This window comes from Bufo gargarizans, chromosome 2 (genome assembly GCF_014858855.1).
Source record: "Bufo gargarizans isolate SCDJY-AF-19 chromosome 2, ASM1485885v1, whole genome shotgun sequence".
NCBI classification, from domain to species: domain Eukaryota; kingdom Metazoa; phylum Chordata; class Amphibia; order Anura; family Bufonidae; genus Bufo; species Bufo gargarizans.
In genome coordinates, this window is record NC_058081.1 from 31735054 (window position 1) to 31754709 (window position 19656).

General features: G+C 46.4%; 1 protein-coding gene across 1 annotated transcript in view; it reads left to right on the plus strand.

Moving 5' to 3' along the window:
* Positions 1-19656, plus strand: part of LOC122925556 (venom factor-like) — a 482939-nt gene that overhangs the window by 423883 nt on the left and 39400 nt on the right. Inside the window, exons 44-48 of the mRNA XM_044276914.1 lie at positions 6145-6234; positions 6871-6976; positions 8149-8238; positions 8415-8498; positions 8870-8953. Of these exons, the coding sequence (XP_044132849.1) occupies positions 6145-6234; positions 6871-6976; positions 8149-8238; positions 8415-8498; positions 8870-8953 (454 nt within the window). The remainder of the gene's footprint in view (positions 1-6144; positions 6235-6870; positions 6977-8148; positions 8239-8414; positions 8499-8869; positions 8954-19656) is intronic.

The following is a 19656-nucleotide window of genomic DNA, read 5'->3' on the forward strand; positions in this document are numbered from 1 at the left end:
ACTATCTATCTGCATGTCTGCTAGTCCAGAAACACAGCTTTTTTGCTGACTGTGCTTTAAAAATTTTTTATTTTCATATACTGGTCCTCTTTGATTACACGTGCATAGGTGACAGTCACATTTAGGCCACAAATATGGCCATTCGTTTACTGCGGTTGAAATAAACCGTGTGTTCATATACTGCTCATTTTGAATTTAACGTACATAGAATACAGTCACATTTTGGCCACAAATACAGGCATTCGTTAACTGCGGTTTAAATAAACCGTGTGTTCATATACTGATCATTTTGGATTTAACGTACATCGAATACAGTCACATTTAGGCCACAAATACCGCTGTCATATAGTTTAAAAAAAATTTGAGTGCAATACACTACATCAGGGTTTATATTGGCGGTTAATTATTTTTAACATACTTAGCCAATTTTTACTTTGCGTTGTGAACGCTAACTATGAGGCAAACATCTAATAAGGGACACGGTCATGGTGGTGGTGGTGTTGTGGAGCCTCTGGTGCAGAGAGAGCACGTGGCCGTTCTGCCACAGCTACACGTCTTACTGAACCTACTACCTCAGGTCCCAGTAGCCGCCAGAATCTACAGCGATATTTGGTCGGGCCTAATGCCGTTCTAAGGATGGTAAGGCCTGAGCAAGTACAGGCGCTAGTCAATTGGGTGGCCGACAGTAGATCCAGCACGTTCACATTATCTCCCATCCAGTCTTCTGCAGAAAGCACACAGGTGGCGCCTGAAACCCATGCCCATAGGTCTGTCACATCACCCCCGTGCATATCGGGGAACCTGTCTGAGCCTCAAGTCATGCAGCAGTCTCTTATGCTGTTTGAAGACTCTGCTGGCAGGATTTCCCAAGGGCATCCACCTAGCCCTTCCCCAGGGGTGGAAGACATAGAATGCACAACCACTTATGTTTCCTGATGAGGACATTGGTATACTACCTCAGCACGTCTCTGATGATGACGAAACACAGGTGCCAACTGCGTCGTCTTTCTGCAGTGTGCAGACCGAAAAGGAGGTCAGGGAGGAAGACTGGGTTGAAGACGATGCAGGGGACGAAGAGGTCCTAGACCCCACATGGAATGATGGTCGTGCCACTAGCTTTCAGAGTTGGGAGGAAGAGGCAGTGGTGAGACCGAGCCAACGGCGTAGCAAAAGCAGGAGCAGGGTGCAAAAGCAGAGCAGCCGTCGCCGAAACAGTTCGCCTGCTACTGGTCACCGCCACCAGGGACCGAGCACACCAAAGGCAGCATCAAGGAGTTCCCTGGCATGGCACTTCTTCACACAATGTGCTGACCACAAGACCCGAGTGGTTTGCACGCTGTGCCATCAGAGCCTGAAGCGAGGCATTAAAGGGCTTCTGTCACCCCACTAAAGTGATTATTTTTTTTTGGGCTAGTGAAATTAGTTATATTGCGATATATCACAATATAATTGTGTTACTTACTTTGATCCAGCAGTTTCTGCAAAAAACGAAGTTTTATAATATGTAAATTCGGTCTCTAACAGCAAGTAGGGCGGCTACTTGCTGCTAGCTGCTGCAGAAATCCGCCCCCTCGTCGTGTTGATTGACAGGGCCAGCCGGGATCTCCTCCTCCGGCCAGCCCTGTCGGCATTTCAAAAATCGCGCGCCTCTGTTGATTCGGCGCAGGCGCTCTGAGATGAGGAGGCTCGTCTCCTCAGCACTCCCTCAGTGCGCCTGCGCCGATGACATCACCGAAATAGAAGACGTCATTGGCGCAGGCGCACTGAGGGAGTGCTGAGGAGACGAGCCTCCTCATCTCAGAGCGCCTGCGCCGAATCAACAGAGGCGCGCGATTTTTGCAAGTATCGGATAAAATCAAGTGTGCACTGTGCAACGCCATCTGTGGCAAGGTCCAGCTAACCACAGATTCGTGGACCAGTAAGCACGGCCAGGGACGCTATATCTCCCTAACGGCACCCTGGGTAAATGTATTGGCGGCTGGGCCCCAGGCGGAGAGCTGTTTTGCGCACGTCCTTCCGCCGCCAAGGATCGCAGGGCATCATTCTTTGCCTCCTCCTGTTGTCTCCTCTTCCAACCCAGCTTCCTCCTCCTCTTCTACCACCTACTCATCCGGTCAGCGACAGACCTTCACCACCAACTTCAGCACAGCCAGGGGTAAACGTCAGCAGGCCATTCTGAAACTGATGTGTTTGGGGGACAGGCCCCACACTGCGCAGGAGTTGTGGCGGGGTATAGAACAACAGATCGACGAGTGGTTGCTGCCAGTGAGCCTCAAGCCCGACCTGGTGGTGTGTGATAATGGGCAAAATCTCGTTGCAGCTCTGGGACTAGCCGGTTTTACGCACATCCCTTGCCTGGCGCATGTGCTGAATTTGGTGGTGCAGAAATTCATTCACAACTACCCCGACATGTCAGAGCTGCTGCGTAAAGTGCGGGCAATCTGTGCGCGCTTCCGGCGTTCTCATCCTGCCGCCGCTCGGCTGTCTGCTCTACAGCGTAACTTCGGCCTTCCCGCTCACTGCCTCATATGCGACGTGCCTACCAGGTGGACCTCCACCATGCACATGCTGGAGAGACTGTGCAAGCAGCAGCAGGCCATAGTGGAGTTTCAGCTGCAGCACGCACGGGTGAGTCGCACTGCGGAACAGCACCACTTCACCACCAATGACTAGGCCTCTATGCGAGACCTGTGTGCCCTGTTACGCTGTTTTGAGTACTCCACCAACATGGCCAGTGGCGATAATGCTGTTATCAGCGTTACAATACCACTTCTATTTCTCCTTGAGAAAACACTTAGGGCGATGATGGAAGAGGAGGTGGCCCAGGATGAGGAGGAGGAAGAGGGGTCATCTCTAACACTTTCAGGCCAGTCTTTTAGAAGTGGCTCAGAAAGAGGATTTTTGCAACAGCAGAGGCCAGGTACAAATTTGGCCAGCCAGGGCCCACTACTGGAGGACGAGGAGGAGGATGGGGATGGGGATGAAGCATGTTCACAGTGGGGTGGCATCCAACGCAGCTTGGGCCCATCACTGGTGCGTGGCTGGGAGGATACAAGGACACAGACGATACGCCTCCCACAGAGGACAGCTTGTCCTTACCTCTGGGAAGCCTGGCACACATGAGCGACTACATGCTGCAGTGCCTGCACAATGACTGCAGAGTTGCGCACATTTTAACGTGTTCTGACTACTGGGTGGCCACCCTGCTGGATCCACGGTACAAGGACAATGTGCCGTCCTTAATTCCCTCACTGGAGCGTGATCGGAAGATGCGCGACTACAGGCGCACGCTGGTAGACGCGCTCCTGAGAGCGTTCCCGACTGATGCCGGAGGACAAGTGGAAGCACAAGGTGAAGGCAGGGGAGGAGGAAGAGGTCGCCAACGCAGCTGTGTCAGCGCCAGCACCTCAGAAGGCAGGGTTAGTATGGCCGACATGTGGAAAAGCTTTGTCACCTCGCCGCAACAACCGGCCCCAACTGCTGATATGGAGCGTGTTAGCAGGAGACAGCATTTGAACAATATGGTGGAAGAGTACCTGTGCACACGACTACACGTACTGACTGATGGTTCTGCCCCATTCAACTTCTGGGTCTTCAAACTGTCCACATGGCCAGAGCTTGCCCTGTATGCCTTGGAGGTGCTGGCCTGCCCTGCAGCCAGTGTACTCTCTGAACCTGTATTTAGCACGGCAGGAGGAGTCATTAGAGACAAACGTAGCCGCCTGTCCACAGCCAACGTGGAAAAGCACACGTTCATTAAAATGAACCAGGCTTGGATCCCACAAGACTTGTCTGTCCCTTGTGCAGAATAGACATTTATACCACCATCAAACATACATTCTTGTACTCAAGTCAAGTGCAATGATTCTTTGTTTTCATTTTTTATATTTGTCCCAATATTTTTGGGCTACCTACCCCAATAAAAAAATAAAATAAAAATATTGTTGGCTGCCTCCTTCACCTCTATTGCTGCCTCCGCCTACAACACCACATTAACCGCCTCCTCAACCTCCGACTCCATATCCACCTCATTCTCTGAGTTGCTGGTTAATAATTTGTAATTTTTTGTTATTTCATCTTAAGTCATTTCCCTATCCACATTAGTTTTCAGAGCAGTTGCCATGCTCTTAAGCACATTTTACTGCCTTTTACATTCCTCTAGCCTTTTCAAGGACTATTCTAGATAAATTTTAATGCCCTAAATTGAAAAAAATCGTATTTTCAATTGTCGGGTAACATTTTAAAATTTTTGGCGTATACAAACCTTTGCTGTGCCTGGGTGACAGGGGCCTAAATCTCTCAAAATCGTCTGTTCTATTGCTGGATGACATGAACCCCCTTTTGCCGTGAATGAACCCCTGCTGTGATAGGGGCCTAAATCTCTCAAAATCGTCTGTTCTATTGCTGGGTGACATGAACCCCCTTTTGCTGTGAATGAACCCCTGCTGTGCCTGGGTGACAGGGGCCTAAATCTCTCCAAATCCTCTGTTCTATTGCTGGGTGACATGAACCCCCTTTTGCCATGAATGAACCCCTACTGTGCCTGGGTGACAGGGGCCTAAATCTTTCAAAATCCTCTGTTCTATTGCTGGGTGACATGAACCCCCCTTTGCCGTGAATGAACCCCTGCTGTGCCTGGGTGACAGGGGCCTAAATCTCTCAAAATCGTCTGTTCTATTGCTGGCTGACATGAACCCCCTTTTGCCGTGAATGAACCCCTGCTGTGCCTGGTAGTCAGGGGCCTAAATCTCTCAAAATCGTATGTTCTATTGCTGGGTGACATGAACCCCCTTTTTCCGTGAATGAACCCCTGCTGTGCCTGGGTGACATGGGCCTCGTTCTCTCAAAATCCTCTGTTCTATTGCTGGGTGACACGAACCCCCTTTTGTTGTGAATGAACCCCTGCTGTGCCTGGTTGACATGTGCCTAAATCTATCAAAATCGTCTGTTCTATTGCTGGGTGACATGAACCCCCTTTTTCCGTGAATGAACCCCTCCTGTGCCTGGGTGACATGGACCTCGTTCTCTCAAAATCCTCTGTTCTATTGCTGGGTGACATGAACCCCTTTTGCCGTGAATGAACCCCTGCTCTGCATTGCTGACAGGGAACTAAATTTAGTGAAAACATCTGTTACTGTTTGGAAGATACGCGACTTCAAGCGCACGCTGATGATAGCATTCCCACCTGACAGCGCGGGCATAGTGGAAGCACAAGGCGAAGGCAGAGGAGGAGGAAGAGGTCGCCAACGCAGCTGGGGCACCGCCAGCACCTGAGAAGGCAGGGTTAGCATGGCCAAAATGTGGAAAAGCTTTGTCAGCCTTGGAGGTGCTGACCTGCCCTACAGCCAGTGTTTTTAGTGTGAATGTGTGTTTAGCATGGCAGAGAGCATTATCACAGGCCACAGCCAACGTGGACAAGCTTACGTTTATTAAAATGAACCAGGCATGGATCCCACAGGACTTGTCCGTACCTTGTGCAGAATAGACATTTATACCAGCCTCAACCATCCATTCTTGTACTCAAGTGCACTTATTCCTTGTTTTATTTTGTTATATGTCCCAATATTTTGGGGGATACCCCAATTTTAAAATAAAAACAACACAAATCAGTGTTGGCTACGTATTCCTCCTTCACTGCCGCTTTCACCTACATCACCACGTTAACCTACACCAACACATCCACCACCTCCTCAACCTCCTACTCATAGATCCAGATTTTTATTTTTTATTTTTCTGTATTTTATGTTATTTTAAGTCATTTCCCTATCCATATTTGTTTGCAGAACAATCGCCATGCTCTTAAGCACATTTTGATGCCTTTTGTAGCCCTCTAGCCCTTTCCAGGACTATTTTAGAGCCATTTTAGTGGCCACAATTCGGGTCCCCATTGACTTTAAAGGGGTTCGGGGTCAAGTTCGAGTCAAGTTCGTGTCCCGAACCCAAACTTTTTTTTTCAAGTTAGGCCGAACCTGAACATCCAGGTGTCCGCTAAACTCTAGTCTTAAATCTTTAGTTTTCATTTGGAGTCCATGTGATTTGAAGGTCACATACATATGTTTATGGATCTAAATGTCTGTTATCTTCTTGGATATTCTATGTGATGTTTCCATGATTTTAAAATGTGAGTGTTTTCTTTATTTACAGCTTAAAACTGGAGTGGACAGAAATATCTCCAACTTTGAAATCAACAAAGGCGCTTTTGATAAAGGCACATTGATTATCTACATTGACCATGTAAGAAGTTGCTTGTATTTGCATGCATGGGCCAGGTCTGCCAGAGTGTGAACCTCTGTAAGAATGAACCTTCTGCCTGGCTTATATAGGGGGTCTTGGAAGGCATCTCAATATGTCACATGGAGATGAGTGCCTTTGAGTCAACAACCTTTGGACAATACCTTTTATCTAAAAGGACTCCTCGATCATGAGATCATTAGAGAGTCTTGTGCTATTGTAATCTCCTAATAGGAATCCCCTAATAGGGTATATGGAATTAGGTTTTCTATACCTCTCCTTTTCTATTTTGAGCTACCTTTTGTGGCCTAGATGTCTAAAGTGGGACATTCTCAGAGTCATCTCACCAAGGGATCAGTGGTGTTCTTGACATAAGTGGGGCCCACATTCATCAGACATTTAATATTCTGTGGATATGGCATAAATGTCCAGGTTGGGAATGCCCCATTAGTGGGGTGTGGATTACCATCACAACTTGCTGTTCTGTCCATAATAAGCTGGATATATAGTCTTGGACGTATTGGCGGAAAGATTTTTGAAAAAAAGTCTCAACAACCACAAATACCTTTTAGAAGTCTTCATTTCTCATTTCATAAAGATTTTTTATTTTTGAGTTGTTTTATTCGTTATTCATCTTAGATTTCTCACACCAAAGATGAATGTCTGAAATTCCACCTTCATCAGTACTTTCAAATAGGACTTATTCAGCCTGGATCTGTCACAGTGTACGATTATTACACTCCAGGTAAGATCCTAGTCACAGTAGCCCCTTTACTAATACCAAAGCCATGAAAAATTACATTGCTTAGTCACTCATGTGATACATAATTTCTTAGAAAAAATAAATAGACATTTAAAAAAATATATATCCTTACATTTTTATGAAAAATGTTATTGTTATTTCTAATATAATTGTACACATTCCTTCTTCCTTATGTTCCTATTGGACTAAGGGTTGAGTGCTGTTGATCAACCTACTTTGAAAAAAATTACTCTAGCGTTACTCTCTATTGCGACTGAGTAAAGTATTTTTGTCCAAAGCTGGGTATTTTGTGCCATGCTTCTTGGGATATCATGAATCAAGAGGAGGTAAGGAAGGTCACATATGCAAACCCTTGTTTAAATGTCCGGGTTTGGTACATACTGTATGTAAAATAAAAACCCTAAGAAACAAAAAAAAACACTCGCCTTTCAACTGCGCTTTGGGTCCAGCACCAGCTCAGAGATACCTTATACATGTCATCGCTGAAGGTATTGATTGTTTGGTGGTGGTGACTTGCATGTAGATAGCACATCATGTTTCTGGTCCTGCAGGGTCTGGAAGCATAGGAGACTGGAGCTCTGAACTGGCATGGGTGTGCTATTGAAAGGTGTATTGTTTTTTTTTTTATGCACAAGGCCTGCCCATTAAAACAAGGGTTCATCATCTTGTAGAACCCCTTTAACTTAAGTCACCAAAGATTAAAATGAACGTTTGAAATTATTTTTTTCAAGTGTCAACCTATGTCCTAAGGCCCTCTATAATAATGGTCTTAAGTCATATGAGACTTGAGGATGGTTCTGGGTTTACACTGGGATTGGCAAAAATATTTCTAACAAGCAATTCGACAACACAGAACTTCTCCATTAGAACTCCATTTCTCTTGTGGATTTCGACCAACTATGTACTACATGGTTGACCATCCATGTGTATATTTTCCCTGAACTGAAATATGTTAGGTAGCTTGTCTCAACTTCCTGGACCAGAGGTGATCAGCTTAACGGTGTGCAGGCTATGGTGAGAAAACCCCATTAACATTGTCCTATTTTTCATAACCTCATAAAAACACCAATCAACCCCTAATAATCGACTCTTCAAGAAATCTTCTTAATCCATTGTTTTTATCCATTTTTTTGTAATTTTTCTCTACCAATCAGAAAACCGGTGCACTAAATTCTACCACTTGGAGGAAGGCAGCAAACTTCTGGGCAAGATCTGCAAGGGAGATTTGTGTCACTGTGCAGGAGGTAATGGAGGACATAACAATGATGTGGTTTTACCAGTTGTGGGACTCTCTAGTCTGGATATTTTTGTTGAAAGAGTAATTGGTTCATATGGTCTATACACCAAGTATTTGTTGGTATCTTTTCCATATGCAAAATTTTGTTTAGAATATTGAAATCCATTCTTATTCATTTTTCAGAGAGTTGCTTTATGCAGCAACAGCTTGGTGAGGTGAAGGCTCTTGATCGATTACATAAGGCTTGTGAACCTGCTGTGGATTATGGTGAGATCATTACAATGTGATTTTCATATAGTTACATATTCATAGACATAGACTTGTTAGCTCCCTGCAAAGGTGTGCCAGTCCCTGACTATGGTTTTACCAGTGTTTGAACCCCATGGGTTAGCTTTCAATCACACACTCCAGAAGGCAGTGGTCTGGTGGTTCCCCTACAGTAAAGTTCAGATCCCTGTATATCAGATCTTGTCAGGGGACTGACATGATGATGCCCTTAGGATTAGCCCAAAGTCAAATCTGTTGGCTGACTCAGTGGTTCCACGCCCACTGTGATAACAGCATGCCTGTTGTGAATAAAATCTATCATGTGAAGTTCATGCAATCTTAGGAATTGATTAGATTTATTTCATTTTCAGTCTACAAGGCAACACTGACGACCATTGAGAAGGGTGATAACTATGACATCTATGTCATGACAATTACTACAGTCATTAAAGAAGGTAGGTTACACATTGTGCATTTCACTCTTTCATTGCTATATTTGAGTTAAAGGGGTTGTCTCATCATAGATAGAGATGAGCGAATTTCTCAGAAATTCGATTCGGCCAGTTTGCCCAATTTTCAGAAAATATTCTATTCAATCCGAATTTTTTTTGTGGCAAATAGTGTTAAAAGACAGCTATTTTCTGGCTTCAGAGAGCCTGTATAGTGGTGTAGAACACTGTGCCTTGCAGTAACACGCATAGGGAGTCTGCTTTAGTAGTGAAACAATACTGTAAGTCAGTATGACATGCAGATGACAGGCATTTCTCTTAGAATCACTGCCGACTTCACTTATTTGGGCAGTTACGGGGCCAAAACTGACCAAGTAACTCAAGTGTGAACTGAGCCTTACAGGTCACTGTCAGCACCAAGAAGAAGCGCACTCCTTTTACACCATTGTCAGCTGATTCCACATAGATGTCTACAGAACCTGTTCTATTAAATGCTCATACAAGTAGAACCCCCCGACAGAGTGGTGAGGGTGTCAGCAGTAAGTTTGTGTTGATGTCACAGATTATTTTGCCCTTCCTCTGATCCGTCAGAGCAATAACCTCAAAAAATGGATCCTGTCTGTCGGACATCCATCTTCACTCGGTCAGCGTTTAGTCAGTAATCCATCAGTATTGCTATAGCCCAAAAAAACCAGCAGTGGATCCAAAACAGAGATGACATGTGAATAGAATATTTGCATCTCTTCTGTGTTTTGTACCCACTCCTGCTTTTGGCTACCAAATCATAAGCCAATTCTAATGCAATATAGGGACCATGTCATACAGGCCTTACAGCTGCTACATAGACAGGATCCGTTATGCTTTTCATTTTTCCTTCCTTCTGACAGACCAGAAGAAGGGTCAAATAAATAATGATGTCCACCAGCCCAAAATGGCAAAATAGTGGCCCAGGTTTGGAGTGGGGAGGGTGGGAACAGCATGAGAAGTACACATAGTGGCCCAGTGATATATTGGTGAGGTGGCAGCAGCATGTGAAGACCACAAAGTAGTGATGTGGCAGCAGCATGAGGAGACCACAGAGTGGTGATGTGGCAGCAGCATGAGGAGACCACAGAGTGGCAAGGTGACATAGTGTGTTGGTGGCAGCAGCATGAGGAGACCACATAGTGGTGATGTGGCAGCAGCATCAGGAGACCACAGAGTCACCCGTTGACAGAGTGGGGATGTGGGTGGCAGTAACAGTACCCGCTGATGATGGTGGGTGTAAGAAGGAGAACTTTGCATCAGATGTGTGGCATCAGGCGGGTGGCAGCATCACAATAGTAGCTGAGACAGGTAGCCAAAATAAACCAGTCTCTTGTGTCAAGGTTTGGGTGAGGCAGCATGGATGATCTAATCTGATGCATCTGAAAGAAGACCGAGGGCTGGGCCCATAGGTACAGATGGAACACGATGCCACACAGACACAGACAATGGTTTTTTCCCAGCAGTTGAGTTTACAGAACAATGTAGTGAACAAGAAGCTGAGAATATATAAAACTGATTGGTACACAGAGAATAAACCAACAGTAAATGTAACTCTGTCTAACAATAAACCAGTAAATGTGATGTTTTCCCCAAAGTCCATTAAGCAGCCTAGCTGCACTTGTATGTTCCTGGGCGAGTTCCTCGTTGGCATGCACCCTAAGTATTGTGCAATACTATTTGTAATCCACAGGGAAATGGTGTCTGTCTCTTGTGACTTTAATCCTTACTCCAGCTCCCAGCATAGAACACCCTATGAGCAGCCAGAGAGAGTCCCTTAGGGCTATACATTAGGCTACTTTCACACTGGCATTTTGGTTTCTGTTTGTGAGATCCGTTCAGGGAACTCACAAGCGGTTCAAAACAGATCAGTGTTGCCCTTAATGCATTCTGAATGGATAAGGATCCGCTCAGAATGCATCAGTTTGGCTACCTTCCGTCTCCATTGCGCTTTGGAGGCGGACACCAAAACGCTGCTTGCAGTGTTTTGGTGTCCATCTGACGAAACTGAGCCAAACGGATCCGTCCTGACACACAATGTAAGTCAATGGATATGGACCCGTTTTCACTGACACAATATGGCAAAATAGAAAACGGATCTGTCCCTAATTGACTTTCAATGGTGTTCAAGACTGATCCATTTTGGCTATGTTAAAGATAATACAAACTGATCTGTTCTGAACGGATGCATGCTGTTGTATTATCTGAACGGATGCGTTTGTGCAGATCCATGACGGATCCGCACCAAACGCGAGTGTGAAAGTAGCCTAAGCTTGCAGCCCGTACACCACAATGTAACTGTACTTGGAGCGTTATTGTATGTCCAAATGCCACTCCAACAGTGTGGTGCAAAGCCGCACTTATAGTGCCTTGAGTTCCTTAAAGCAGGTTCTTGGTGCTTTTTCTTATTTTCTGGTTCACTCCAGAACTGGATCCTACAAACACAACACTCCTGGGGTCATCGCTGCAAAGCTCCCCTTCGTGCTGTCGCCAGTTTCCACCATGATCTGGTCCTGTCATGCCCTGCTCTGGTTATGTGCGGAGGTCTACCTAGACTGCCATTTCTCAGCTGCTTTGAGATGGAGTCAATTGATGCATTAATTGATCGCATGCAGGGATTATCCCTAGAGGTTGCTGATCTGCGTAATTCTGTTGCACGGTCTCAGAATGCTCTGGCATCAGGTGCTATAGGAGGAAGTCAAATTTATGGGGAGTCTAGAGTCGCTCTCCCTGATAGATTTTAAGGGGGTGTGGATGACTTTATCCGCTTTAGAGAGTCATGCAAGCTGTATTTTCAGCTGTGGCTGTCTTCATCTGGTGATGAGAGTCAGAGAGTAGGGATAATCATTTCCCTGCTTAAAGGGGACACACAGTCCTGAGCATTTTCTCTGCCGACCGGTTCTATGGCCCTCCGGTTAGTGGATGAATTTTTTTAAGCCTTGGGATTAACTTATGATGACCCAGATCGGTTCTCGATGGTGGAATGACCCCGCGCTACGTAGTCAGTTTTGTTAGGGGTTGTCTGAGAGATTGAAAGATGCCCTCGCTTTTCATGAGTATCTGGATACGTTGGAGAATGCTATGTCTTTAGCAGTACGGTTAGATAGACGCATTAGAGAGAGGTGTAAGGTTCCTTCCACGCGAGGGATTCCTTCTGTTAGTGGTTTTGTCTCACCGGTTCCCCAGGGTAATATGACATGTAATTCTGGGGTAGGGGAGGAACTCATGCAGCTGGGTCAGGTGTCTTTCCGTTCAGGTAATAGGAACTTTAGGAGGTTGCATAAGCTATGTTATTACTGTGGAGAGAGTGGTCATTTTGTTTATGCTTGTCCTTTATCATCAACTTACGGTTTAACAAAAGAAACACAAAGAGGTTTACATAAAGAAAAGAAAAAAAAACATCCCTAACTGTTGGTAGTGTGAATGGGGTGTCGGAGCAAGCAGGTATGCAATCTCCTTGCAATACTAGTTTTCTCCTTCTAGCTATGGTGGCGCTAGACTCAGGAAAATGTAATTTTGAAGTATTCATTGACTGTGGTGCTGGGGTAAACCTTATTGATTCTCTTTTTCTTCAAAATCTGGGCTTAAGTACTTTAGAAAGAGAGATTCGGGTGTTCGCAATTGATTCTTCCCCTCTTTCTCAAAGGAGTCTCACTCATATTGCTCATGGTATTCGGTTATGGGTGGGTGATTTGCATGTTTCTTGTTTTGTCATGAAGGACTTGCCTGCTCCTATGGTCTTAGGTTTACCGTGGTTGATAAAACATAACCCTTATATATATATATAGATTGGCAGGCAAGGCAGATCACTGGTTGGAGTGAATTTTGGAGTGAATTTAGTTCGGACAATTGTCTTAGTGCATCTATCTCAGGGGTGTATACTATGGTTTTACCTCAGTATCTCTCAGATTTTGCGGATGTCTTTTCGGAGGGTGGGACTCAGGAGTTGCCTCCTCATCGTGACTATGATTGTCCAATTAATCTCATTCCAGGGGCTAAGTTGCCAAAGTCTCGGCTATACAATCTTTCTCAACCCGAAAGAGAGGTCATACGGAAGTATATTGCCGAGAGTTTGGCAAAGGGTCATATTAGGCCATCTAAGTCTCCGGTCGCAGTTGGTTTATTTTTTGTAAAGAAAGAGGATGGATCGCTTAGACCTTGTTTGGATTTCTGGGAATTAAACCTCATTACGGTCCGTGATCCGTATCCCCTTCCCTTGATTTCTGACCTTTTTGATCAAATTGTTAGAGCCAAGGTGTTCTCCAAGTTAGATTTAAGAGGGGCCTACAATCTGATCAGAATCAAGGAGGGGGATGAGTGGAAAATGGCCTTCAACACGCACGAGGGTCATTTCGAGAATCTGGTTATGCCTTTCGGGTTAACTAACGCGCCAGCGGTGTTTCAGCGTTTTGTCAATGACATTTTCCATAATTTGGTGGGAAGGTTCATTGCAATTTACTTGGATGACATACTGATTTACTCTCCTGATCTGAAGACCCATCAGGATCACGTGAGACAGGTTTTGTCAATCCTTTGGGAGAATAAATGATATGCTAAATTGGAGAAATGTGTGTTTTCTGTTCAGGAGCTTCCGTTTCTGGGATATCTACTTTCTGACTCTGGTTTTCGTATGGACCCCGAAAAAGGTCCGGGCGGTTCTAGAATGGGACCGACCGGAGAATCAGAAAGCTTTGATGCGGTTTTTGGGGTTTACCAATTATTATAGAAAATGTATCTTTAACTACTCTACCATTGTAAAACCGTTGACCGATATGACTAGGAAAGTCGTTGACTTTTCTTTCTGGTCGGATGAGGCATTGCAGGCCTTTTCAGCTATTAAGGAATGTTTTGCATCTGCTCCCATTCTGATGCAGCCCTATGTGTCTCAGCCATTCGTGGTGGAGGTCGATGCATCAGAGGTGGGGATTGGAGCAGTGTTGTCGAAGGGTTCATCTCCTGGCAAATGGAGTCCATGTGCTTTCTTTTCCAAGAAGCTCTCGGTCGCCGAGAGGAATTATGATGTAGGAGATAGGGAATTGCTGGCCATCAAATTGGCCTTTAAGGAATGATGTCACTGGTTGGAGGGGGCGTCTCATCTCATTATGGTATATACTGATCATAAGAATTTAGCTTACCTGCAGTCCGCCAAGCGTCTAAATCCTAGACAGGCTAGATGGTCACTGTTCTTTACTAGGTTAAATTTTGTGGTTACTTTTCGCCCGGGGGTTAAAAACGTGAAGGCAGATGCTTTGTCTCGTAGTTTTCCTGGGGGAAGTGATTCGGAGGATCTTGGCTGATGGGGTGGTTGTCTCCGCTCTGTACCCTGAGTTGGAGTTGGAGATGGAGGTGTTGGGAGCCCAGGAGGGGGCTCCTGATTCTTGTCCCCCAGGGAGGTTGTTTGTTCCTGCTGGACTGCGATACAAGGTATTCAAGGAACATCACGATACTGTCCTTGGTGGACATCCTGGTGGCAAGTTCACCTTTGATCTTATTTCTCGGAGGTTCTGGTGGCCCGGGTTACGTAAGAGTGTTGAGGATTACGTAGCAGCTTGTGAGACCTGTGCACAGTCAAAGGTTGCTCACACTCGACCTTCTGGTTCACTTCTTCTTTTGTTTATTCCATCTCGTCCTTGGACACACTTGTCTATGGATTTTATTACTGATCTGCCGAGTTCCTCTGGGAAAAGGTGATTTTGGTGGTTGTGCACCGTTTTAGTAAAATGGCTCACCTTGTATCGTTATCTAGTCTGCCCAATGCTAAGACTCGTGCTCAGGTTTTTGTTGATAACATCGTGAAATTACATGGCATTCCCTCGGATGTGGTTTCTGAAAGGGGCACGCAGTTTGTTTCCAGGTTTTGGAGGGCGTTCTGCTCTTGCCTTGGTGTTCAACTTTCGTTCTCTTCGGGTTTTCATCCGCAGTCGAATAGGCAGACAGAGTGTACTAACCAAAACCTGGAGACCTACTTGAGGTGTTTTGTGGCTGAGAACCAGGAGGACTGGTCCTTATTCTTATCTCTAGCAGAGTTTTCTTTGAATAACCGTAGGCAGGAGTCCACGGTTTTCATCCTCAGTTTGGTACCTTTTCTGGGACTGGTTCCTCTGAGATGCCAGAGGAGGAGAGATTTCTTCTGCCTTGCCTTCTATCTGGCGGAGGATCCAAGTTCATTTGGAGAGGATGGATGAGAGGTATAAGTGAATGGCTGACAGGAGACGTGTGACTGGTCCGGACCTGTGTGTGGGTGATCTGGTGTGGTTATCTACTAAAAATATTAAACTGAGAGTACTATCTTGGAAACTGGGTCCAAGATTTATTGGACCTTACAAAATATCTGCGGTTGTCAATCCAGTGGCGTTTCGTCTGGATCTTCGGCAGATCTGGAGAATCCGATCATGATTTGTTCCACAGGTCTTTACTGAAGAAATATGTGAAACTGGTGGAACCATCGCCATTGACTTCTCCTCCTGTTCTGGTTGATGACAATTTAGAGTTCGAGATCTTTAGGGTTCTTGACTCACGTGTTCTTCGGGGTTCTCTTCAGTATCTGGTACACTGGAGGGGATACGGCCCTGAGGAGAGGATGTGGGTTCCGGCTGTGGATGTTAGTGCCAGCCGACTGGTGAGGGCCTTTCACAGGTCCCACCCTGATAAAGTTGGGCCTGGGTGTCCAGAGGACACGCCTAGAAGGGGGGTACTGTCATGCCCTGCTCTGGTTATGTGCGGAGGTCTGCCAGGTTGGCAGCACGTGTGTCGTTTTTTGTTTGTTTTTGGCTGGGAGTTGAGCTGTATCCGCCTCCCTTCAGGTGCACTGGGTGGGGTCGTTTCTGTGAGTTTAAATTACACCTCTTCCCAGTGTCCAGTCCGGGTTATAGATTCTATCTTTCTCTGTGAAAAGGTGGATTCGCTGTTTCTGCTCTGCTACAAGATAAGTTGGTTTTTGGTTTTCATTTTTGTGTACCGTCTAGGCTGTTAGAGAGACACCTGCCTCCTCCAGGATCTGAGGAAGCAGGCTGCCTCTTTCACTCTTTCCACCATCTCAGGGAATCTTCAGCCTTAGGCACGGGGGCACATTTATTCCCACCTTTAGGGTCTGAACGTGGGCACAGTAGTCGTTCAGCTGCTGCAGCTCAAAGGGGGTGTGCTTTGCAGTGTACGAGTGGCTTAAGTGCATGCAAAAATTCCTGACCATTTTTAGGATGTCTTGCAGATGAGTGGACGCTTAAAAACCAGATTAAACACATGCGTCGTGCAGGGCGCAGGGCGCATGGCTCAGCCTTCCTTGACGCAGCGCCAACACAATGTTCTTCTCGTTGTCTATCACCATGGTTCCGATTTTGAGTTGTCGCAGAGATTCGATTTCTTGATGAAGGATACGGATCAGTTCCTCCCCTGCGTGACTCTGTTCGCCCAGGCAAACGAGGTGCAGAACAGCGTGACACCGCCGTGCCCTGCACATGTGGTATGCTGGAGAAGCACTGTGAATTGTCCCTGCAGTGGAGGCTAAGGACACAGTGGTGGATGAGGAGGCAGAGGCAGACATTGTCGCAGGATGAACAGCATGAGAACGTGGAGGCGGAAGCAGCGTCACCTGGCCAAGTTGCTGGTTTGGCTGGGCAGGAACCACATTCAGACAGCGGGCCGTAAAGGACATATATTGTCCTTGACCGTAGTTATAGCTCCACACGTCGGCGCTGCCGTACACTTTGGCAGACACCGACAGGCTCAAGGACTGGCCCACCTTCTGTTCTACATATGTGTGCAGGGCTGGTACTGCCTTTTTGAAAAAGAAATGATGGCTTGGGACTCTCCACCTCTGCTCAGCTATCAGTTCACTGAAAGGTGCAGAGTCCACCACTTGGAAAGGGAGGGACTTCAGCACCAGCAACTTGGCCAGGAGTACGTTCATCTTCCACATTGGAGCCACGGTTCTCCCAGGCCACTTTATGGTGTGGCTGCATATGTTGACGCAGGGCCATGGTGCCAACATTGGCACCCTGGCCATGCTTCACCTCCTGCCCACAGATTCGGCAAATGGCCATGTTCACCTCCTCTGGTGGCTTAACAAAAACTGCCACACCCATGAGTAGGTGATTTTACCCCCAACACTTTGCACTGAGTGACTGCTACCGCCGCTGCCTCTATGAAACCCTGCACCACTACTTTCCGGGCAGGTAGGCTCCTGCGAAGCGGGTGGTCTACCCCGGGCATGTTTGGCCCCCGACCTTTCACTGCTTCCACCCTGTTGACTCCTGCCCACGCTACCGACTTGCTGGCTTCTTCGCTGCCTCACGCGCTAGCTGCCACCCTCTTCTCTCGATGATATTGAAACTCCATTGTCACCAGGATCCCAATTGCGATCGGCTACATCATCATCGAGTACTGTCTACATGTCTCTGATGTCCTCCTCAACGGTCTCCAAGCCAGGAGCCTGACAACTCGCAACACCAGCTCCCATGCCATTTTCCTCATCACTACTTGCCAGCCTACCGGAGATCTTATCTGGGCAGTAGCTGCTGACTGTCCTCTAGTAGCTCGTCCTCGCTGTATAGTGGAGCTGAGCCCACAGCATATAATACTTGTCTGGCTGAGGTAACAGAAAAGGACAGAGGCAGGTTGAGGACAGGTGATGGCACAGGGCCTGCTCCTGGGCCATGCCAACTAAGGGTTGTGTCTGAAAAACCCACCGACTCTTGGCTGGGGTGTCTGATGTTACTTGGGACGAAGTGAATGACCGAGTCAACCATTCAAGCACCGCTGGGTTGCTAGCCAAGACTAGAGATGTCGCGAACATAAAATTTTCCGTTCGCGAATGGCGAACGCGAATTTCTGCAAATGTTCGCGAACGGGCGAACCGGGAGAACCGCCATAGACTTCAATAGGCAGGCGAATTTTAAAACCCACAGGGACTCTTTCTAGCCACAGTAGTGATGGAAACGTTGTTTCAAGGGGACTAACACCTGGACTGTGGCATGCCGGAGGGGGATCCATGGCAAAACTCCCATGGAAAATTACATAGTTGACGCAGAGTTGAATTTTAATCCATAAAGGGCATAAATCACCTAACAATCACATTTTTTTTTAACAACGTGGTTTAAAACATCCAGTGTGTGTATACGATCAGGTATGATGTTGTATCGATCAGGTAGTGTAAGGGTTACGCCCGCTTTACTGACATTGACAGACCAAACTCCCCTTTTAATGCACCGCAAACAACCGCAAACAGTCCATTTGCCCAACCGCAAACTCCCCATTTGTACAAGGTTGGATACCAAGCTAGCCATGTCCCGTTGATGTCATTGAAGGTTTCTTCCTCCACCCAGCCACGTACAACACCAAGGGTCCCGGAAAGGTGAATTGAATTGATTTTTCGAACGGGGAGATGGTTAAAAAAAACGCTGGCTCCCTCCCCTTTGTTTGAATCCACGGTCACTGCGTCTGTGCCGTGCAATTTACTGTCCCACCCGATATGAGTGCTATTTTCTGTAGTTCTCTCTTCTCATCAGTTTAATCCCTGTTACGTCCCCAATCTGGGGTCCATTTATTAAATAGATTTTTCGAACGGGGAGATGGTTAAAAAAACGCTGGCTCCCTCCCCTTTGTTTGAATCCACGCCACGGTCACTGCGTCTGAGCCCAGGCACCCATGTGGCATCCACGGACACATCGTCATCATCAACCACTTCACTTGTATCTGACACCTCAGCAAAGGAAGCAGCAGCGGGTACAACATCATCATCATCATCACACTGTACGTCCATGTGTGTAATGCTGCCTGACTGAGACATATCCCTGTTATCTCCATCCTCTGGCAATAATGGTTGCGCATCACTCATTTCATCCAACTGATGTGTAAATAACTCCTCTGAGGGATCAAGTGAAGCGGCTGTGGTGGCTGTGGTGGTAGTGGCGGCGGGCGGGAGAGTGGTAACTTGAGAGCAGGTGACCAAAGCTGAGCTGGAGGAGGATGGTGCGTCAAGGTTCTTAGCGGAAGCTGTTGAAGATTGGGTGTCCTGTGTAAGCCAGTCAACTATTTTCTCTGAATTTTTTGGGTTCAGGGTACGTGGCCTCTGAACACTGGGCATTATTCCAGGGCCAGTGGAAATCACAGAACCACGAACACGACGGCCCGTTCGGCGTGGCCTGCCTCTGTCTGTCATTTTTTATTAGATAAGTGTTACTATGCGTGCAAGGTACTGTGCCACCCTATATAAGTGGTGGGCAGTGGGCACAGTACAGTCTGTGTGGGCCTGACACATACTGGCTTGCAATTGTGATTATATCACAGAAAAATATTAAATATATATTTTTTTTAACTGCGAGGTATTTGTGAGTGAGTGACACCCTGTAACGGTATAAGTGGAGGCCTAGCCACTAGCCAGTGGCCATAATACAGTCTGTGTGGGCCTGACACACACTGGCTTGCAACTGTAATTATATCATAGAAAAATATTAAATATAATTTTTTTTTATCTGAGAGGTATTTTCTGTCACACCCTGTATGAATGGTGTGCACACAGTAATGTCTGTGACTGAGCCTGCAGCCTCTCACACACGGGCAGTCAACTGCAATATATATATATATATATATATATATATATATATATATATATATAAAAAGCAGACTGATGTAGCAGCCCTGAAAAGGGCTTTTTGGGGTGCTGTCTGATGGGCAATATCGGACCCCTT